Source organism: Achroia grisella, unplaced genomic scaffold (assembly GCF_030625045.1).
Source record: "Achroia grisella isolate CSIRO2021 unplaced genomic scaffold, CSIRO_AGI_Agris_v1 utg402, whole genome shotgun sequence".
NCBI lineage: Eukaryota > Metazoa > Arthropoda > Insecta > Lepidoptera > Pyralidae > Achroia > Achroia grisella.
Genome location: NW_026712841.1, coordinates 501,690 through 526,985, shown reverse-complemented (window position 1 = coordinate 526,985; position 25,296 = coordinate 501,690). Strand labels below are relative to the sequence as shown.

General features: G+C 32.3%; 1 protein-coding gene and 1 pseudogene across 1 annotated transcript; both read right to left on the bottom strand.

Moving 5' to 3' along the window:
* Positions 1-20,742: 20,742 nt before the first annotated feature.
* Positions 20,743-21,784, bottom strand: LOC131844494 (uncharacterized; annotated as a pseudogene).
* Positions 21,785-23,420: 1,636 nt separating this feature from the next.
* On the bottom strand, positions 23,421-24,865 carry LOC131844491 (uncharacterized). Its single transcript, XM_059193397.1, has one exon. The coding sequence runs from the start codon at positions 24,834-24,836 to the stop codon at positions 23,523-23,525; it is 1,314 nt and encodes a 437-aa protein (XP_059049380.1). The 5' UTR covers positions 24,837-24,865; the 3' UTR covers positions 23,421-23,522.
* Between the last annotated feature and the right edge of the window lie 431 nt (positions 24,866-25,296).

Genomic DNA, 25,296 nt, shown 5'->3' with positions numbered 1-25,296 from the left:
TTCTGTAGATATATTTTTTTAAATATTTATTCATGGTATATTAGTTGATTTTAACCTAAACAATGATCAATTGTGCACGAGTAGGAAAAACGTTTAACAGCACTTGGCTGAGAATTGTACACCGTGTGTCCACAAAACATGAGCGTTTTTACAATTTTTTTGTGAATTATGAAACATGATATGTATCGAACACAATTTTTTCACGCGGACCGGTTCCGGATGTAGCTATAGTGGTATGCGATAATTTCACAAGTTTTCTATGTATTTTGTAGATAGCACAGTGTGAAAAAAATGTCCACTCTGATGTATACATATGTACATATTATTTATATTGGTGGACTTCAATGGATGATGTTTATGTATGTGTTTTTTATTTGGGATGACGCAATATATTTACCAATTGTGTGTTTTACTTGTTTCTATGTCGATTAGTAGGGAACCATCATAAAAGTTCATTACAAAAGTAATTGAAATAAAATTAAAATTAATTTTGTATTTGGTAAAATGATTTATTTATTATTAAAATGCTCAATGTGTGGTTTTTTCAAACTTGTTGATATTCAAATCCCACCAAAGATACTTTTTGATGTTTAGTAGTATAAGATTTCATATTTTTATAAAACATAAAATTATACATAAACATATAATTTATATTATAGTCACCTATATGTTATTTATATTTGTGTAGCTTCCGATTCTGCATTCCTGAATAATTTGTAAATGCTTTTGTTATCTATAACAGTAGCAACTTATTGATCATGCTTAAAATTGATTGCTGTTTTAAATAATGTCATTGTGTCAGTACTAAAGCATTTACATATTATTGCTTATTTACATTTTAACAAATTCTATCCTTGCATGACTAGTCTAGTATATATATATATAGATATATATATATTTATTAGGTACCATGTATGTAATAATAAGGGGTTATATCTGTTGCCAAATGTGCAACTGATGCCCAAAAATGCAATGACATAGCATTTAGATACACTGTATTTATTAGAGGTGATCTGGCCGCCAAAAAACAAAATCGTTACATGATTGATAAAGCAAAAATTTGTCATTACATAAGCGCCAGGAGTTGTTTCAAATATTTATATGTTAGGAGTATTAAAAAAATGTTTAATCGATATATGATGTTTGATATCATTCGTGAAAATTTCACATCATTTATCCTAATAAAAATGCTAATAAATATATAACATATATAACCCTTTAAATTGAATAGTATATAACATTGAATAAATTGTATATTATAATATTTATGTGTACCTACCTACATAATTAAGTGCTTTCGATTTGTATAAAATATTAAAGACTTATTTCTATAATATGACCGACGAGAGTAACATTGTTATATTTTTCCTACTTTTTGGATTGTTATCACAATTTTTAAAATACACAATTATAGCACATCTCTGGTTTGTTATTTGGCGAAAGTAATCTGAATCTATTTACCATACCATTACGATTTACCATAGTTTTTAAAATAGATTACTTGTGCCCACGACTTCGTCCGAGTCTTATAGTAACCTTGACCAAATAAGGCCAAAGAATAAAAAGTTGCATTGTCCTAGCTTCAAAAACGACGACACTTTCATACAAACTTTCATCTCCCTTATGAGGATGATATAGTCAGCTGGATAAGCTTCGAAGCTGGGAGCTGGGAAGCTGGATTGCACACTGTTCAAAATCTACCCTGTACCATCGTAAGCACAGATTATTATATTAGAGTCCGTTAGTTTGTGTTCCCAGAGAGTTTCCCAAACACACTCTATTACATCTGTTCAGCAATTGTTTTATTTTAAAGTACTAAGTGAATAGGCAGTTACTTTTAATCGCTCTTGAAAGTCTAATCCCGTTGGCTGAATCTCTTCTTGGATTATTAATTTTTAATCAAATATTTATATATAATATAACTATTTATGTATTGTGAATCATTTACTTAGTATCGCGTTGATAAGTTATCCATTAGATTTGCCTACGTTATCTGGGAACACTAAGTGCTCTAACATAATAGGCTTTTGTTACATCGAGGCGGAGCTATATTGTAATGGAGTTTAGACGTAAATAGCAATTACAGAGACACCTTTCATGTCAACCTTCATTCCGTTCAAACATGAAGGCAATTTTCTAATAAATGTGTAGAGCTGTTGCGAAATATTTGCTGAGGAATGTTTATTATTTTTCGCGTCACAGTACTTAATGCGAAAATTCCATTCTTATAAATATTCAGTAACATTTGTTCAATTGTTGTGTTTCCAACCAGGTTTTAGGTTTTTATCTATCGGTATCTCCTAATCTCAAATCATTAATAATACGCATGCTAAATGCATGTTATTTTTTTTATCTATGATAATGGAATGGAGCACCCGCCTGCGCTAACGGTTTACGTTGGCCGGGCACCAGTGGAGGATGATAAGATGAACATGAGGTCAGGTCAGTTAGCCCATCGTAATAAATTCACCAGGAATGTATGACGATGGTTTCCAGGAGGAACCGCGTGGAGGTCAACCTGACATGGTACATTGCTAGCAATGGGGTCATGATGGTACACATTACTAACAATCCCCTTCCCCCTGCTAAATGCATGTAGGTATATGTACATTTATAGCTAGGCATTTGCGGTACATAGGTATACTATACTATTAAGTTTATTGATATTTATTTAGGTAAAAGTAATTATGATTAGTTCCATACTAAGTATAGAAAAAACTGCGAAAAATGTGTTTAGGAATTGAAGAATTGATGTGCCGGATATCCGTATCTGTATCCGCGTCTGTTACTTTTTGGCGGGTCTATTTACCTTATTAATTTTAAATTTATAGATACAATTCTTTAAGGCGAAGGGTAAGGCGCATTACCGATGCCAAATGCCAAAATTCTGGCGGTCCACAATTCGAGTCTTATTTAAAGAATAATTCATATTCTTGCGGATGTTTTATTTGTAAATGATTTTTTAAGGAAGTTGTGCCTTTACATTTTCGAGAATACTTTCCAGCACAAATTTACACCTTGCACATTCATCATGTATTATGTGCCAAGTGCCAAGCTATAAGAAAAATAATTACAATCTGAAGGATTTTCTTGATAATATGCCCGGAATCGTATAAGTATCGACTTGAGGGATCCTAATTTAACTTTTTTTTCTTTAAGTGTATTAGTTGTGTATAATTTTTAAACAAGAATGGTCAAACATATTTATGATCTTATACTTTAATTATCTATCATATTTTGTACTGCGTTCTTGAGTAAATTTTTTTTTTATTATTACCATACCCTTTTTATTTGAAAAATATATTTTAAATACAGAGGTTAGAAAAAAAACTTTCTGCTTACGTCAATATTTCTTATTTGCTAAGATAGTGCGGGAAAGCTTCGAAGGGCAACTGCCAAGTCAACAGAGGTAGAATAAATAATGGCTATATTTTTATTCAGCTCATGAGTTTAAGAGTTCCTCAATGTCGTTTTGGACGAAGTTCGATTTGATGTTATTCTAAAGAAATAGGGGAAGGTGAGGTAATACGATCCCTGGAGGTTAAATGATCCCCCGCTGTATATCAGAAACAATTAGTGCCATCTATTAAAATTCGCATAAAATGTGTTACCAACCAGGGGTGTTGGTAACATATTACCTATCCAAATCTCATAGCGGTGAGATTGTTTGGCGTGATCTTATTATAAAATAATAAAAAAATGCGACTTTGATCTAAAGTAAGCCTGTTTTTGAACTTTCAATACTTTTTATATTATCGTGTTTATAGAAATGTAGTTTCATTTGCGGGTATTAATAGCAATAACTAATGTTTAAGCATGTTCGGTCACTGCACCCGGTATTTGAAGGTTGATATTTTGATCGATATCTTGGAATTTAATGTTTGGGGTGAAATGATTCCTTTCGTGTTTAAAATGATCTCTTGAATCATTTTACCCTATTAGTATTTGTTGTTTTTACAGATCATGCCGAGAATTTATATATATAGATACGCAAAACGAGTGGATTAGATGCGTTGTGTATCTTAAATGGGGACTTGTGCGGGAATAGATAGTGATAGAGCAAGAGCCCACGACGGCCAGACATACGTCATATTAGTAAACGTGAAAGTTCTTGTATGTGTGTCCCCAACACAGGTAAGAATGATCCCCAAACATGAAACCTGGATCGTGGTTCCTTTGGCAGGTAACAGGTAACAAAGGTGTAAAAAAATTCATATCAAATTCGTTATTTTAAGAAACTCCGTATTTTCATATATTGTTCGTAGCATTTACTAACGTTTACTAATATGACGTAAGTCTGGCCGTCGTGGGTTCTTGGGCTATGACGATGAAGGCGACTTTACTTGCGATATTTGCGTATCAGTAATCAATCAATCAAGTGTGAAAAAAAATTAAGGCTTTCAGATCAGATTTCTTATCAGGAACTTAGAAATAGATAGGTCTATTTCTAAATTCTTGATAAGAATTTCTGAATAAATTTCATTTTAATACTTTAAATTTATTTCATGAATCGATATCAGTGTATCAGAAAAAAATACAGTTTTTTAACATTTATTGTTTACAAAACTGCAATACTGTGTTTTGATAATAATCTCTGGAAAATATTGTATTGCGATTCATTCATTTTATAAATACATAGAAAACACCCAGACCGATACAAACATTTACACTCTTGAGTAAAAACGTGCTGTGCAAGGAATCGAACCCGCGACCATCGAAAGTAAGCGATGTGGTATACCGCTAAATCAATAAGCCCGTCGTTTTAACCTACTTATATAAGAATTGAAAATTATGTAGTAGTTACCTACTTTACTCACTTCTGTAACATCAATTAAGTACGGCGTAGATCCTCATGAATATGAAGAAGCTCTGGCGCTATCCCGCGCCCTTCACAGGGTATTTCGATAAATTTCACAGTATCTAAGACCCTTGGACACGATATATTGTGCCCGACTAAGCCCAGCTTCGACTGGCTCTTTGACATTATTTAAACTTGCCACCCTAAATACAATGGAATTACGCCTTTATGCTTATAAATTTAAGATATTCGTAATATAAATTCTAGTTTCAGTGACCTTTGAATCAGTATCTATTTTCATAATATTTCAAGGATTTTCGTATTATTTATTAGAGTAAAAATTTATCTTTATTGCTGAACAGAATTTGGTTTGTCTACCAATAAAATCATGCCTGTTTTTCGTTATTTAGATATTATAATTATTACGACATAAGCACTTTTTATTGTACATAAACCATTAATGTCATTTAACATTGTATGTCAAAACATAATCTTTTTGAGTTCGCTATGGTCTAAAAATACTCTCCTAATTGAATACAATTATTTTAAATTAAAAAAAAACCCTGGACAGTCAGTACAGCACCATCTAGACCCACGGTAAGCAGAGCTTGTGTTATGGGTACTAGACTACTGATATAAATACTAAGGTATTTTTATTAAAAAAAATATATAATTAGAAAATAGGATAATTTAAAATTAAATTATTGTAAGTAGTTCATGTACTTTTAGATTAATGATTAATGTTTGCTAAAATTGAATAAACAAAATACAAGCCCGACATACCTTACCAGTTCTTCTTCAAAGAATTTTTTCGTAAACGGAAATTAATGTAAACATTCTACAGCTACCTACTCAATAAGCAGGAAAGCGTGGGTGCTGTAATTTTCCTAATTTAATTTGTCATCAGGAAAAGAGGATAAAAACACCCTCACCTCATTTTAACATGAGAAGAGGTATTGAATTAGAATTAATTTGCATTTTTTCGCTACTATTGGTCTGTGTTACAACCATTTGTCTAGAAGATTAACTGACATTAATAGAAAATCTGTGACATTCAATTCAGTAAATTAAATTATTACACTTCGACTCTTATTTAGTATTTACCTAAATAATGACGTGTTTTGTTTTTACGAGCCTTAGCAGGCAATTCAGAATCGAACATGGATAAGGTAAAAATCAAAACTCTCAACCCTCAAAAGTATTTTAATGGCATAACAAAATAAGTCGTTGTAATCCCACAGTGGAAAGGGAATTCGGACTGGTACGTACCGACCATGAAATCACTAGAGCCATGTATCGTTAGCTATCAGTATTTTCACTGAGCTCAACCGAGGATTGCTTTACTTTGATGTTGTCTTCAATTGCGATTGAATGTAAATAAATTCATTTCTTTTTTATTCTACATTTTGTCTACTGATTGGTTTTTGAGTATAGTTTGCAAGCTGATCTCTATACATTATTTAGTAGATAGGAGTTTGTAGATTAGATTTATTCCACATTGAAATTATATTTTTTGCAAAATGTTAAGAATTATTATTCATTTAAGAATGTTAATAGCTAAAAAAAGTTGTCATTAGATAGAAAATAAGAATTTGGCCTGCGTGGTATGGACATTCTTAAATGTAAAATTCTTTCACATTCCACAAGTTTATAGAATATATGCAACTATTATTTCACTAGTTTTGAATAGAAAAAAAAATATAGATAATATATATATAGTAGGTATATAGGTATTATTTATAGTTTCATTGTAATTTCAGGTTTAACATTAATGTAGGGATTTAAAATAGTAATACCGCTAAGTTGTGAATATTCCCTTACTAGAATATACACCTCTAAGATATATCCATGGTTTAATGAGAGCTTCGTTAGTGCACGTAAATAAGCAAATGCTAACAATCTCCCTCCAAGCAGGAGGGAACGTAATCCATTCAATTAGTTCAAGATTTACTCTATTATCTGGATTGGACGAGCCGGAACAGATAGTTTTAGAATCGAATTAAAAAGGAACTTTCAGTTAGGTATTACAATCAAGTAAACCTTTATTTCCTCTGTTCACTGCGTACCTTTAAATGGCTTTACGTGATGTCGATCAGTTCTATTTTGTGTAAGAAGTATTAACTGGTATTTGCGGGTATTTGCGGGTAACTTAAACTTTTATTTGATGTTTGATTATATAAATTAATTTTATCGATTCACATATTATTGGAATTTAGTAATTTTAATATATTTTATACATATATTCTAAGTAGAATTATTACTTATATAATTTGAAATAAATTTAACATAATTTTTGTATTATTAATTTTATTTATATTATTAATAAAAATAAATAAAATGGAACTGATTTGTATTGAGCATTTCTAATTATAATACAACAACATACCTCATACACCATCTTCATTCACTATGATTTTACAATTCACAAAGAGTAATCTAGACCCAAGCTAAACGTGTGTTATGAGTAGACCACTGACATAAATATTTAGATTTCTTTTTGTAAATACTGTATGTATTGAAAACACCCAGACTGATACAAACAATTATACTCATGATATAGTTTTAGAACATATATTATGATACAAAACGAAATAACAATTTGTCTCTCTATAAAAATCTATGTAGAATGAATTTGTATATGATACAAATTGAAAAAATTAAAGTAGTAAAGGAAATTCAAATAAATGTAGTCATAAATTATATCACCCAAAGGTCACTAGTTTAAAATTAGAATGTGACTGTTGAGAAAGCATAGAAGTTCTGTATGCATGTGTCTCGAAACGTAAATCCGAATACTACAGGCGTAGTTTAATTAATATTCGGTTTCTTTGGTCATGTTACACAAGAGGGATTAGAGATTCAACTTGTTAATGGGTAGAACTTGGGTGACGATGTTCGCATATATGCCAAACTTATACTAATCAATCATATTTGCTAAAAATACCACGGCATTAACTTAATTACTATATTGAAATGTTTTCATTGTATATTGTAATACCGATTATATTATATACTTACCTATACTACATATTACATATATTCTAATGTTCAAAACTTATAAACAATAAGTTTTGAACATTTTATTATATAATATGAAACATCTTTAATGCGACAACTATTCTACATGAAATATAGAATTTAGCGGTTGATGGAATAGAGAGTTTAAGAAAATTAATTCGGCTATTATATTGAATAGCTTATTAAGAATTACTTAGCTTTAACTAAGATAGACAAAGGAATAAATTTGGCTAAAATTCTAAAGTAGGTACATACTATTATTTATAAATTTACTTCACATTAATTTAGTTACGCAAAACGTTTTAGACAGTTTCAAAAGATGATAACTTATTTAAATTTGATAAAATTAGACACCAAAGAGCAAGAACGCTTATTAAGTTCTAAAATGGATTCAAAGAGATTTTGGGAGAAAGCGGGTAATTGATATCAATTAGGATTGCGCCGGCGGCGTGGTTAGCCGCACTTTCGATCACAATAGATTATTTTCAACATGAAACAGCATTACTCTCTTTTCTTTTTTCGATCGAGATCGAAGTTAAGTGTTTGGAACAATATTATTTCGACTTGACCGATTCCTATGTGTATATTTTGTAGGTCCGAGAATAGGATGAAAACTATTTTTCATAGCCTTAAGTGATAAGGATGGTGCACACCAAACATTTATTTTTTATTTTTAAACAATTTTAGTATTTCTATTTTTATTTGGCATTAAAAATAATACTTATAACCCTAAATTTACACCCTTTTACCATCGGCCACTATTTTTTAATAGCAATATTATTTTATATGGCATTACAACGTTTACCAGCTCAGCTAGTAGGTACAGTTTACAAAATTGTAATATTATTAAAATATGCATAAAAGCATCGTCGCCGATTACGTAAGGTTGATAGAAGATTTAAAAGTGGAGAGGAGAAGTTTTTTCGTAAATATGGAGAGGCCGTTAAGGAGTTTTAACGACTGAGGACTTAGCAAGTCCAAGGAGTGGCTCACGTAATCTAGGTGGAAGTTTGCAAATGTTACTTTAAAATTTTACTACACTTTTGGCATTATGCCGGGCACCGCTGGTTGTCGGTTAAGTTAATGGGCACCATTTGTTTACTAGTATAGAGGTATCATACAACGCTAATTTAGAATTTATGAAACTTGTTAAATTATTAATAGAGCTTATAGTAGATACCTGGATTGGCGAACCAATATAAAAAATAATGAAGGTTAAAGGATAATTAGGATCTTCAATGACACTGAAATGATTCCATCCATTTTCAACAATTTGAAAGTAATGGTATAATCATCGATGCATACTTTCTTATTGTGTTAGTGATATAATGCAAACATTTGAAAGTTATTATAGTTAGTTTAGTATACTTACAAACGTTAGATGTAATGTTTATATTAGAAAATTCATCTTTATAGGTACAACATTGATAACTAAAAGAAAAGTTAAGAAAGACACGACATCTTATCACGTTTTATTTATTATTCATGAGTTTCCGATATTTCTATAAGTAATAACAAATAAAACGTATTAATAACATTCATAAATTTATTTTTTAAACATTTATTTTTATTAATAACATTTATAAATCTATAAAATCTAACATTTAAATTTACATTTATTGACATTGCTACAATTACGAAAACATTTAAACAATTAAATTTAAAAAATACTGAAGACCATTGGGGCAAGTCTGTTAAAGTTATTAACACCGCTATAGATGTTATTGCTCCATATTTAGTAACTATCTTCAATAAATGTATTTTTGACGGTGTTTTTCCCAATTTAATGAAACATAGCAAAATAACTCCATTTTATAAGTCAGGGGATAAAACTGAAGTAGGTAATTATAGGCCCATTTTTATTTTACCCGTACTAAGTAAAGTGAAAAAATTATGCTCAATCAAATGCTTCAACACTTTAAAATAAATAGACTGCTTCACAGTCAGCAATTTGGTTTCACAGTCGGTAAATCAACTACTGACGTTGGTGTAGCTTTAATGAAACACATTTTTGACTGTTGGGAGAGGTCTCAGGATGCTATCGGTGTATTCTGTGACCTTTCAAAAGCATTTGATTGCGTTGATCATGAAACACTCTTGCTCAAACGGTATTAGATATGAAGCACTAAGCATGATGAAATCCTATCTAAATAATAGAATGCAAGTTGTTGAAATAAATGGTGTAAAGTCTGAGGGAACTAGTATTAAAATGGGTGTTCCTCAGGGCTCTATTCTAGGTCCTTTCTTATTTTTAGTTTACATAAACGATCTTCCTTATATGGTAGAAAAGATAGCTGACATAGTTCTGTTTGCTGATGATACTTCATTAGTATTCAAAGTCAATCGACATATTGATGATATGGACGAAGTAAATGGTGCTCTCTCTTATGTTTTGAAATGGTTTACTGCTAATAATATGCTACTAAATGCAATAAAACTAAATGTATCAAATTTACTCTAAACCTATTAATTTTGTTGACGAAACTGTATTTTTAGGTATCACAGTAGATTCCAAGTTGCAATGGGGTGCTCATATTTCTAAATTGGCGAGTCGACTTAGTTCTGCCGCTTATGCGGTAAGAAGAATTAGACAATTAACAGACGTGGCAACGGCTAAACTTGTCTATTTTAGCTATTTCCATAGCATTATGTCGTATGGTATTTTGTTATGGGGCAAAGCAGCTGATATAAATACAATATTTAGTTTACAAAAGAGGGCCTGTCGCTCCATTTATGGTATGGGTTCCAGGGAGTCATTGCGAGAGTGTTTTAAGGAATCAAATATCCTCACCGTTGCTTTTCAATACATTTATGAAAATATCATCTATACCAGGAAAAATATAGACAGTTTCAAAAGAGTTAGTGATTGCACCAATAAAAGCTTACGTAACAATAACAAACTGATTTTACCTAAATGTCGTTTGGCTAAAGTTAGTAATTCGTTTTATGGAAATTGCGTAAGGTTTTACAATAAAATACCAGAGTCTGTTATAAATCTGCCAGAAAAAAGATTTAAATGTCAAATAAAACAGTTCCTTTGCAAAAAAGCTTACTATAAAATTGATGAATTCCTTAACGATAATAATGTTTTTATAGAAAAACTTTAAATCCATAGCACTGACAATATTATCTAATTACACTAATAATGAGTGCGTAGCAATTTCTATGATTTGATTTGAGTTGATTATCGCATGCCTCTTACTTATTATACTGTAATTATTTATATAAAAAAACATCTATTAAAAAGAGCAACACACAAGTTTCTTGCTCGTTCTTCTTGTGATGAATCTGCATTCCGAATGAGTGGTAGAATCAAAATATGACTATTCAAAAGTGCTTGTAATGAGTTTATTTGAGTAAAGATTATTTCTATTTCTATTTCTAAGATTCTTAATATTTATTGTAAATTATACCAACGTCAAATTAAAAAAAATATATAGGAACAAGATTATTTTATTTCTAATTAGTTCCGTTCCAAATTAGGGTAAGATGTTCAAACGTTGAAATCAAGTTACCTATTGTTTTATTCTTAAAATAAAAGAATATTTATTTTAACAACTTTTATTATTTTTCTTTGTAAGCTTTGTTTCTGTCTATGTACTAGTCCTCTAAACCTTTCTCATCCTATTTTCTTACACATCATACATGATTTAACATGTATGAAGACATGTTACTTAAATTAGACTTATCCACTCTAGTTGGAGTAACTTTGTTTTATTATTGCACTATCAAATAATATCAAATAATACTAATTAAACTTGTAAACTCTCTGCTTAATATTGCTGAACTGAGCATAGGTAAAATAATATTATATGCATTTCCTTACTGTCGTTCTCTGACTATTGAACAAAATAAGTTCATATATTATATTAATAATTTAATTTATAGAAGACATGTCGTCATAATGACTTTTATTTTTTGATAGTAACAAATTTGTTACAAACTTTTGTATGACTGGAGATAGATTTAATCTGCTTAAAAAACAAATAAGTAATATAGCTAGTTTACTAGCTTATAATATAAATGACCCCATTATAAGTAATGTAACGGGTTGCATTCATCCAATTGGTAGTATTTGTACTAATTATTAAACATACTGAACATATTGACATAAATATTGATTCTAGTAAGAATCTTTTTATTTACAATATTTTAAACATGACTGCAGATTTAAACTGCTGAAAAAGACAAAGGAAAAGCTATGAGAATTGAAAATTGTTCACCAGAACAAACAAAGTTTTCTCGGTTGTGAATTAATTATTCAATTGTTTTTAGAAAAAAATAGTATAAATAATAGTAGTAATAATATAGATGTTCTATGTTTAACTGAACATTGGCTCAAGGTGAGCAATATGATGTTCAGCTTAAACAATTATAATATTGTCAGCTGCTTCAATAGACAGTTAGTAAATAGAGGAGGTTAGGTGATATTTGTTAAAAATAACATAAAAGTAAAAGAACGTACTGATATTATTAATTTTTCTATAGAATGTCATATTGAGATTTGTGTGTAGAATTAGAAAATTACTTAGTTATATGTATATACATATAGACCTCTCAATAGTGATTATAATGTAATTAAAGAGGTAATGGAGGATATATTAAAGAGATTATTTAATAGTAACAAAGAAATTATAGTGTGTGGAGATTTTAATGTAGACATATTATCAAATAGTTCCACCAAAACTAAATTTATTAATTTATTTGGATCTTTTGACTTGAGTAATATCTTCCACGAACCCACTCACGGCCACGTCTGCTACTTGTTTAGATAATGTTTTTAGCAACAGTGAGTATTTAGAAAAATTAATAATAAATAATCTTCCTTCGGATCACTGTGGTCAAATTGTAATTTTCCCAAATCAAATACATAAAACCAATAAAATTAAAATATTAAAAAGAGACTTAACTGGTTATAAGATCCATAAATTCAAAACATTACTACAAAGTAAATTTAATTTCCATCTTCAATCTAGAATACAAAAACCTAACAAACTTTATATTTCTTCAATATTGTTTCTAACGAATTTAATATAATTTTTAGCAAAAAAATTATATCCATATTTAGTAACTATTTTTAATAAATGTATTTCTGAAGGAGTTTTTCCCATGAAACATAGTAAAATAACGCCACTTTTTAAGTCAGGGGATAAAACTGAAGTAGATAATTATAGGCCCATATCTATCTTACCGGTACTAAGTAAAGTGTTTGAAAAATATCATGCTCAATCAGATGCTTCAACACTTTAAAACAAATAGACTACTTTACAGTAGGCAATTTGGTTTCACGGCCGGTTAATCAACTACTGATGCTGGTGTAGCTTTAATGAATTACATTTTTTACTGTTGGGAGAAGTCAGGATGCTATCGATGTATTTTGTGACTTCTCAAAAGCGTTTGATTGCGTTGATCACGAAACACTCTTACGGTATTAAAAATGTAAGTTGATGAAATCCTATTTAGATAATAGAATGCAAATTGTTGAAATAAATGGTGTAAGGTCCGAAGGTTCTAGTGTTAAAATGGGTGTTCCTCAGGGATCTATTCTTGGTCCTTTTTTATTTTTAGTTTACATAAATGACCTTCCTTACATAGCAGAAAAAATAGCAGACATAGTTCTGTTTGCCGATGATACTTCATTAATATTTAAAGTCAATCGACATATTAATGATATGAACGAAGTAAACAGAGCTCTTTCTTCTGTTTTAAAATGGTTTACTGCCAATAATATGCTATTAAATGGAGAGAAAACAAAGTGTATTAAATTCATGCTCCCCAATGTAAGGAAGGTAGACTCAAAAATCGTACTGAATAATAAATTTTTAACTTTGTTGATGATACTGTATTTCTTGGTATCACATTAGACTCCAAAATGCAATGGGGTGCTCATATTTCTAAATTGTATGCCAAAACATTATGTATGCCAGGAAAACTATTAATAGTTTTCAAAAAGTAGGTGATTACACTAAGTGCTGTTTGACGAAAGTTAGTAATTCGTTTTATGGAAATTGCGTAAGGTTTTATAACAAACTGCCAAAGTCTGTACTCAATTTGCAAAAAAAAATTCAAATGAGTTATAAAATATTTACTTTGTAAAAAAGCTTATTATAAAATTAAAGAATTTAGAAATGTCTATATTGTTTTTGTAGAAAATATCTAACTTAAAATTCATTGCGCTGACAATGTTATCTGATTGAAAAGAGCGTCTGATTAAGTGAGTAGCGGTTTCTATGTTGATTGTCGCATGCCTAATCTTTGTTGTTAATTAAATATAAGTAAATCAATATTCATTTAAAAGAGCAACACATAAGTTTCTTGCTCATTCTTCTTGTGATGAGTCTGCATTCCGAATGAGCGGTAGATAAAAAACTTGACTATTCAAAATTGCTTATATTAAGTTTATTTGAATAGAGATTATTTCTATTTCTAAATCTATTAAAATAAATGTACAATTGGCGAGCTTAATGCTATATAGCATTCTCTACCAGCTAACCATTGGTAAAAACAGAAAGCGGTTGAAGGGCAGTAATTGAAAAAGGCATTCTATTAGTTTTCACATATTCTAACTTTAATCCGTCAGAAAGCTCTATTTTACAGCACATCGTGTCAAAAATAATAGGATGAGATTCATATTAGGCCCATAAGTTCAGAGTGGCGAATTCACTGCGCATTCGTTTGGATTTTTATCTGACATTATACTTGTCTCTTAGTAGGGTAGGAGCAGTAATAGAGATTAGTGGCTGTATTGTAAGAAATACCCTATGTCATCTCCATGTGGTTCATCCTGGAAAACACGGTTGTTAATTCTTGATGAATTTGTTACCAGTCAGCGAATAACTAACTGACCTGCTTCAGGCTCATTCTATCATAGACTACTAGCCTTTCCAGCATATACAGTCTAACGCAACTGGGCACTATTCCATTGTCACCGATAAAAATATCCTTTCATTTTTTTAAGAATGTTAAATTTTATTTAGTTTCAGTACTATGTGTATTTTCATTTATAAAATAGTACGTACTTTATGGATTAAACATGTACCTATTTACTATATTCGACAGAAAATGTTTGCTTGTAGGTTTTATGAAATTTCATTGAAACTTATAAAATTTCATAGAAACTTTATGTAAGATCTTGTTGGTAACTTTCTTTTGACAAGTTTCCCCAATATACGCCCCAAGCGGAGGGTTCAATTGAAAGTTTTCATCTCAGCCATGGAATATTCGTATGCTATAATTTTAGCATGGAGATTTTATCAGTATCGAGTGCCTTCGCCTCACCAAACAAAACTCTGACATTGTAAAACTATTCAATAATTTAATTTTCTTTGAAAACTAAATTTATTATTTACAATAACATTTTGTACATAATCTATGATAAGCGTATCACGATTATTGAATTAAACGTAAAGTTATAGAATATAAGGTTTAATATAATCAACAAATAAAATTAAACACATTGTGATTAATTTTATTTGTTGATTATAATAAACCTTATATTCTATGAACATTTCAATCTACCCGCGAATCCGCAGCTGACGTTCAATATACATAATACAAATTGATACAACCTTAATCGTTATGAAACTTCAATCGGCAGGAAATGATTGACGAAATTAGGCTCTGGCACGGGGTCTACTGGTGTATGGGTTTCCAGTTATGAAAATTAAAGATACGGATGGTTTATCATCATAATTATACAATTGTATTATATATAAAGGTCGTCAATACACATTTAATACCCCTGGTGTTTTAGGTGTCCATAGGTTACTGTAACCATTTACCATCAGATGGGCTGTATGCTTGTTTGGCACCATAGCCGTATAAAAAAATCTATAAAGCGGTTATTGTCATTAAAATAAATCTGAATATGAGGTATAGCTCAGATAGCAATATTTCCTGTGAGATATATTAATTATGTTCGTATAATAAAATAAAAACTTGCAAAGCATGAGCGAACACGGGCGAAGCTGCGTCAGGTCACAAGTATTATTATAAATATTTACTCAGAATAAACAAATTGTGTACAAAAGTTCAGGGTACAGTTCAAAAGTCAAGTCAATTATTAAGCAGTTAAATAGCCGGATGACTTACATGATATAGCTTTTAAGTAAACTCAAGAGTTTTGATGTTAGTTATTATAAGAATAAGAATATATCCGGGTACAGACTCGATTATTGCTAACATTGTAAATTTTGTTAGCAATTAAGTTACTACATTTATTTCTTGAAATGTTTATATTATAAAATGAAGAAGCGCAGCCTAATATAGAAAAAACTGAATTTATCTTTAGACGGGGTATCATCAATTTCCTTCACTTTGTCTATGAATATCGATTGCTAATTATGGCTTAATTATGAGGCCAAATATTGGGCTAAAAATAATTTCATAAATTTGTAGTGCGTCTACATACAGTTAATTTTCTTTATACTTTTTTAATTCTGCGGAAGTCAATAGAAATATATTAGTGACTTTATCTTTTTAAATCGGCTAACAGTTGACAGTAGTTGTTATGTCTTCATCTACATTGTGATTACACAGTTGAAGCTTCATCGCTATTGATCGCTTGGAGCTAGGAAGGGTAAGGTTAATGTTGACTGTTCGGCATGTCACAGTAAGGCCGCCAAACAGTAGGTACGTGACTCGTGTGGACAACGTCGTGTGTTATTAGTATTATATTCTAATTCTTTAGATAAATCAACTGCACAATTATATAAAATATCCATCACAAAGGTTGTAAAAGTAAAAGTTTTTACCGAGGCAGACTTTGTAAAAATTTGTTCGCGTGGGTACGTACGATTTTTTTTCCCAGCCGCCGTACATGTGACATGTGTTTCGGTGCAGGAGTGAGATAAGGCAGATTAATTACAGGGTAAGAGGCACGTCCTTAGGAATGCCAACACATTATGGTATCACGAACGTGAAATAATACTGTACTTTTAAGAACTCAGTAGTTAATTTCGTTTTATATCTATCATAAAGTCAGGTGGTAAAAATGGATATCAAGTTCTTGTAGCTAACAACATACTTCTTGAACGGTGATGTTATTTCACTATTGTTACATTTTTATAGAATTGCAAAGGCGGTTGACGGTTCACGAGATGGCAAGTGGCAACTGTCGCCTATTTACATGAACAATTTCAAGGACGTCAGTTTCAGTTGTATTGGTTTCTTCACACGTTGCTATTTCAGGAGATAAAAGTATCATAAATCCGTGCCCAGTAATTACACTGTCATATCTCAACCTTTTTCTAGAAATAGGTGAGACAGGTTGTACATTTTATTACAATACATTATATTACATAATATAAAGGTAGGGCAAATATGCATTTAAATAATGTTACCAAATATTCAACGTTTTATTTATAATGAAATTTGTATAGGTTTATTTTATTTGAATAACTATATAACACAACATGATACTGAATATTAAATATTGAGTTGATACATATTTAATTTCAATGCTAATAATAAGGTATTTACTGAAAGCTGAATTGAAGGAAAATATATAACAAATCATATTGAGATATATGGACAAACAATAATACATGTGTTCATTTTACTTTTACAAAAATATTAATATAGGACAGAAAACAGAGCAATGAAGACTCAATTTTGTTAGCATAAATAAGAGTGTGTTTTCTGTTCAAGAAAAAATGTTTCAAAGTCGGGTGTATTAAATTATGTGCGGTGTCACGCACACGTCCAATATTAGTAATGTGTGTTGGGTTGAAACGAAAGAAGTATTTCTATTAACTATGTGGTAACCCCTTGATAAATTGTGGCTGCAAAATACAGAAGAAAAGGCAATATTACATATTGAAAACCACGCATCAAACTTAATTTTACTCTTTTTTTATCCACTTTATAGTGAGACCACTAAATGTTTTAAATAGGAACATAGATTAACTACTAAACATTATTAATGTAATGGAATTTGTGTAAATTTTTCTCGAGAGTTCCTGAAGTAATTCTAAGACTACTTATATTATGAAGAACTCTTTGATTTCATAACGTTTATTATAAATTAACTGTATTAAAATAAATGTCCTTTGGAAACTATGTTTTGTAGTATCTTGAAGTAAATTTTATTATTTGTGGCACTTGCAGTTGTTTCCTCTTTTTATATATAATATATCGAAATAATGAAAATGCTTAATAAACAGCATTAAAATTAACACAAGAACAAGGTTCAAATCAATTTTGTTTAAATTTGTGAATAATGTAAATGTAATGTAAATGATGTTAAATTGAGTAAATTTGAAAGTTGAGCGCGGGTCAGCTTGTTATTAGATGAAACAAAATGTTTAAAAAAATTAAAACAGTGATATAATACTATATAATCAGTATCCATTGAAATCAGAGATAAGATATATTACATAATTGAAGTCATCGAATGAAGTAATTCTTCTCATTTAATTGTCATACGCAATAGAAACTTTTTGTTCAAGAGATTTGACTCATAAATATAAATACAAAATACTTATAACTTGTATAGATTTAAATAAATAAAGTGTCTTGTACAAGAATCGTGAAAAAATTATAACAGAGCTGTAAAATATATTAATTTTAATGATTGATTGTCGTCCATAAATACTACGAAGGAGCAGATTTATAAAAAGCATCTTGGAAGTTTTTTAATACAGAAGTTTCAACTGGTTCAGTGGCTTGTTACCATGGTCTGCCAAATTGCAAACAATTAATCATTTACAGAATGTTTTCAGTAATGTGTTTATATTTTCGAGGCTTTTTGTTTACGTAGGCATCGATTTGAGGTCCAAGCGTAAAAAAGGTTACATTGTAGAAGCTTATAAGTGTGAAGGTCTAAGTTTGACTTTAGTAGGTGACGCCATCCATTGACATCAGGGAGCAGATAAAAACAACGAATCGACGTTGACTACAAACTGTGCGTCACTTCTCAATGCGACGTCATATTTGTATCTCTAATAATGATGGTAATAATGGATAAAAAAATATCTAATTTGTAGGAAAAGAAGGCTCCTTTTTAATTAGTACGTAATTAATATAAGATAAATTTATATGTAAAAATAACAATATGTTGGTTGGAGTTTGTTTGTTTGTAACACTTTATTGCACAATAAATACATTTAAATTAACTAAAGATACAACGATCTTAAAAAAATATATATAAGATGTACAATGGCGGACTTATCCCCAAATGAGGGATTTCTTCCAGTCAACCTTTGAATGACTGAAAGGAATTGTGGAGGGGTGGGACTATATATATACATGACAATAACAACAAAGGAAAAAGAAGCAAACGCATTATATAACTATAATATATAACAACTAGAATATTAAATAAATATTTATGTATAATATATAAATACACATACCTACATATATATAAAATAATAATAATAAAATAACAAATGTATAAATAGTAACAGCAGAAATATATAAAAAACAATATTACTATATAAAAATGAATATGAAGAATACTAAAATAGCGCATCTGCAGTGTGACTCCAAAGTTTTTTAAGGCGAGTCTTAAAAAAGTAAACCGATGAAGACAATCTGACCTCCGTTGGCAAAGCATTCCAAAGTCGAGCAGACTGTATTGTAAAGGAGTTAGTGTAACAATGACTCGTATGACACGGTATTGCCAAAACTAGATTATGACTGGAACGAAGACGGTCATCAGTCCGTAACCGGAATTTTTCCTGCAGGTACATGGGCGAACTAGAGTTGTAAAGGATCTGATATAAAAGGGTAACCAAATGGATGTTACGACGGTCACGAATAGGAAGCCAATTAAGTTGCTTACGATAGACAGAGACATGATCAAACTTACGTAAACCGAAGATGAATCTTATGCAGAGGTTTTGCAAGCGCTCCAGTTTATCAAGTAACTCTACTGAAGGATCTAGGAAAGCACTGTCGGCATAGTCCAGCAAGGGAAGAAGAAGAGAGTGGGCTAGCAGCAATTTAGTACGCAAAGGCAGAAAAAACTGAAGGCGTCTAAGCGAGTGAAGAAAAAAGTCTACGACTTATCTCACCAATGTGAGGCCCCCATGAGAGAGTCTGATCCATGATAATTCCCAGGTTCTTCACAGTAGAAGAGAAAGGAATGTGATTGCCATCGTAGACAACATGAGGAATATACACAGATTTTAGACTACAGATGTAGTGATGACTGCCAATAATAATAGCTTGGGATTTATTTGAAGAAGAACATTGAGATTAAGAGAATGAAGTAAAGAGAGTAGCGTATTGGAGCGGTGATCATTTTTGATTAGGCATGTATTAAAATCACCCATAATAATGAGATGATCGAATTGAGGCCTCAACTCTGTAATGATGCCTTCAAAGGAGAGAAAATAATTGACGTGAAGGGACGGACTATAGTAAACGCCTAATAGTACTTTCGAGTGATGCAGGATAATTTTGAGGAATAAATGTTCAGGTGCATTATGATCTGGCGGAGACTGTGACACTATATCAAAGGCAATATCATCACGCACGGAGTGTTTATATTCGATAATTTATCATAATTGTATAAGCTACTTTTAAGTCTACTTAGTTAAATCAAGTTTCACGTGGTTAAAATTCCATGAATCATAGAAAAATAACAAAAAGTTACTAATGATATAAATATTTATATTTGTAACTAGCCTTTGCCCGCGGCTACGCTCGCGTTAACTTATCCCCTTAGGGGTGGAATTTATCAAAATCCTTTCTAGGGGATGCCTACGTCATAGTAGCTTTATAATAATGTATTTATTATCAGGCTTAATTGCCCACTTTGTTAGTATTACAGATTTCTTATAATTAATGTTAGTACGTACAGACTACAGACACAAAATACACACACAAAAATAATAATAATACAAATAATATCAAAAATTAATATTAAATTAAGTTAAAATATAAATTAAAATACATTCACATATAAATCAGTATAAAAATCACCGCTGTACCATTCCATTACAAATAGTACAGCAGTGATTAACATATGCACAGTCCAGCCTCCCCGCAATCATGCTCAGGATGCTGTTGGTACTGGCACGTACCCTCCGCACCAGGGATGCGCATCTTTTCCGCATTGTAGCATAAAAACAATCCACACGGTACTCCGCGAACATCCCTGATGCACTGCAGCATCGCGACAGCCCCATCAACACCCTGAATGCGTTGTTATACTGAACGCGAAGCCCGCTGTAGGACTTTCGGGTGTATGCAGCCCACAGATTGCAAGTGTAAAAGGATGTACAAAATGATCTAAACAGAGTGATCTTGACATCCCTAGAGCACCGCGCAAATCTGTGCGCTATCATATTCGCCCTCACCGCCAGCGCTCTCCTTTCTCGTTCAATATCATCGTCATCTCTAAGGTCAGAGTTCAACAGATGTCCCAAGTATTTAAATTTATACACCCTTTCCAGCGCCATTGAGTTTGACTTCGGGAAAAACATCTGTATTATTGCCTCTGGCCTCGAAGACCACGACTTTACTTTTTATTGCATTATAAACCAGACCGTGCCGACGCGCATATGACTCACAGATAGCCATGAGTCTTCTAAGTCCACATACTGACGCACTCAGAAGCACCATGTCGTCCGCATAACTTATATTATTTACATTTACACCGTCTATATGACAGCCGACATGAGTGCTACCCAATGCAACTATCAGTTCATTAATATACAGATTGAAAAGTATCGGCGACGACAACCCCCCTTGCCTCACGCCACACTCCAATCTGTATGACTGTGACATGGTACCCGCCCATCGGACGCTGTTGGCCTGATTAGCATACCAGTATTTGTGGATATTTATGAGATCTGGTGGCAAATTAATTTCCTCAAGCTTTTTCCACAAAATATCATAAGAAACCAGATCAAATGCTCTTGACAGGTCTAGAAAGCATGCATGGACTGGCGTTTTCCGATTAGTATAATATCGGACGGCATGCTTCACACACAACACTGCATTTTCAGTTGACAATCCCTTTTGAAAGCCAAATTGATTGTCCTGTATTTTTATATGTTGAGTCAACCTAGAGTTAAGCATGCCGTCAAATACCTTCGAGATAACTGTGGCTAGAGAGATGGGTCTGTAGTTGTTTTTATTTGATACATCACCAGATTTATTCTTAATTATAGGTATCACTACTGTTTTCATCATCTCTTCTGGCATATATGAGTGACTGATACAAAAATTAAAGAGCATAGCCAACAGTCGCGAGAGGTGGGGACCCGCATGCTGTAAATGCTCAATACTGAGACTGTCATGTCCAGGCGACTTACCTCTAGTCATGGATTTTATGATCAGGTCTATTACTTTAGCATTACATCTAATTTTCACCTCTTGGCCAGACTCAACATTAAGCATAGCACGCGATGGCCCCAATGACGATTTAATCGTGAAGTGATCCCTAAAAAGATTAGCTATATCCCCGGCATTGCTAACACCGTCAACACACACGGGAATGGTCGACTTTGAATTTAGCTTCTTCGTGGCTTTCCAGAATGAACGGAAGTCATTTGTTGAATGATGAGATGCCAGAATATCCATTTTTATTTGCTCTTGATGGTTTTGACACCACCTAAGACGTTTCTTAAAATGTTTTCTGGCCTCACACATATCATTGTAAAATATACCGCTATTTGGTTTACCATAATGACACCAAACATGGAATTTATGTCTCGCGTTCTCGTGTGCTTCGCCAACGTGTTTGTTCCAACCTACTATAACCCTCTTCTTACGCCTAACATATTTAGGGCTTTTACAAGTCACAGCCGCTCGTCTTAGTACATTTACTATATCGTTATACAAGTTATCTATTGTTTGTTTATGTTGTAAAATATTACATGTTCGATCGGCACAGTTATAGAACTCAGGTGGAAAACCGAAAGTTTTTAATTGAGTGTGACAGTTATTATAATACGAGTCTATTTGATCTGTGCTTCTTTCACCCCATACTACATTATTAGGTACGGATTTTATTTCATGTATTTTAGGTGAGAGAACATCTAAATTACATTCTACAATTAACGGAAAGTGGTCAGACCACAGTATGTCATACTCTATGTATATATTACATACGGAGGCCACGGCCGCTTTAGATACTACACAGTGATCTAACCATCTCTGTGACCCGTGAGCCTCACTCACAAAAGTAAAACAGTTAGATACATTTTTTAACATATCTACATCTATACAAGTCCATTCTTGTTCATCACAAAACATCGACAATTCATTAAAAAATAATTCGGTGGGGTGCGCATTAAAGTCACCTAAGATGTAGACACAGTCAATATTACTATTGTCTATGATTGCACTTACCGAGCCGAGGACGTCCGTAAATTCTACTAAGTTTGCGTATGCGTCGGTAGGCATATACACACTTATCACTAAGACTGACCGCTCACTTAACAATAGTTTTATCGCACTTATACGCGGGTTATCACATGGCACTACCACGACATGGGGAAATACACTGTGCCGCCAGAGAATCGCGACTCCACCGTGTGGTCGCCCGCGTAGCATCCCCGCCGTCGTATCCACTGCCGACGTCCCAGTGGAGGTAAACTCATCATCAATGCTGCTTAAATATAACAAATCACTGGGCAGTAACCATGTCTCTTGTAGAGCAACTATATCAGACAGTTTACAGAGCTCACGAATCCCATTTATAGAGCGCTTAGCACTCTTACAATTGAAGCTAGCAAATTTGTAGGTTGTACTATCTATTATTTTGATTTATAGTGCCGTTATGGGAATTATGAGTATTCCCAGTCGAACTTTTTGTTTTAAAATGCACGAAGCGTCGAAAAATTATGCCTTTAGGCCACAGTTTCTCATCTAAAAATAATTGTTCTTTAGATTGCGCAACAAAGAACTTATAAGCATCATATTCACTTTTCCTTTTCATAGTAATCTTCTCTAGATTGACAGTTTCATTGGTTTTACTGTAGATATAATTACTTATGTCTGATTTTAAAGTTCCCATATGCACATTCGTAATAAAAATAGGTATTTTTCTATCAGCTGCCCTAAATTTTTGTTCAGGTTCGATATTGCTATTGCCCATTTTTCCAGTGAAACGTATATTTTTGTATGGTTTTTTATTTCGTACTAAAGTCCATTTCTGTTTCGCTTTGCTATCTATTACTTCGCTCGCATTCGACTTCAATACGTTTGCATAGGTGCAATCATTACTTGCAACAGTCTGATCGAAGCGCTCTTTAGCAAGCGTAGGCGATGACGCATAGTTCTCACCTTCCGCACCGTTGCACCGTGAGTCATAGCGCACTTCGTCCCCTTCTCCGCGCTTCTTGCCGCCGTCGCCGCCGTCGCCACTAACACCCAGCGGCGACAACAATGTTGCATTCAGTTCGGTTATTTCTCTACCCTCCATCTGATTTATATTATTGTTTTGGTATTTTAAACTACTATTATTCGCGGATATTGCACATTGAGATATATTATTCTCATCCGTTAATGCTGAGTCATTGAGATGAGGTAAACCAATTGGCCCGCTGTCCTCATATGCAGTTCCTCTCTTGATATTGATGTTATGTACAGAAAATGGTGTTACAGCTCCTATCGTTGTATTCTGTATCTGGTTCTTTACGACCTCAAGCTGATTCAGAGTTACGTAGGACGATTTTATTTCCTTAATCTCGGCCTGCACCAGTAGTAGATCCTTGAGTAATTTAGAGACATCCAAATGATCGAAAGTTATTGGTGGTAATTTCTCCAATTCACGAGCAACAAACACTGGCATTATATCAGGGTCTGCGACTTTAAATAGGCTGATAATATCCTTTAACTCCCGATTTTCTCGGCCTTGTCCCTTACGTGGCTTTTTACGATGATCAGCTGATAGCGATTCAAATAATAACGTTTTAGCTTCATTTATTTGATCACTATTAAATGAAGACAAACAAATTTTCACCAGGCTCTCTTCATCCACGATTGAGATTTTATTTTGCACATATGCTAACAGTTCGTTAATAACAATATTGCAACTTGCACATTTTACTGTTGTCGTCATTTTGTACTACGCGAACGCATTCAAAATGCAACCGAAATCACGAGCACCACAGAGCAATGCGCCCGCGCGATTGTTTATGCATGCAAAGTCTCAGCCCGATCGATTTAAAATTGACAAAGTTTCATTCAAACTTTCATCCCCTATTTTATCCCCTTGGGGGTAGAATTAATCAAAATTCTTTATTAGCGGATGCCTACGTCATAACATCTACCTGCATGCCAAATTTCAGCCCGATTCGTCCAGTGGTTTGGGCTGTGCGTTGATAGATCACTATGTCAGTTACCTTTGAGCTATATATTTAGATTTTGCCATAACCGTAACACTTAATATTTTTTTTTAAAAGCAAAAAAAAAACCAACCGGTTTAACTTATAATAACGGTAATTTTTTCAGGTTTCGATGTGTTTACATTATGAACTGATAAGAAAATACCATGCACTTTTCAATTACCTCTCAACTGT

Coding starts and splice junctions, on each gene's coding strand:
- LOC131844491 (XM_059193397.1), bottom strand. CDS start 24,836: ATGACGACAACAGTAAAATGTGCAAGTTGCAATATTGTTATTAACGAA.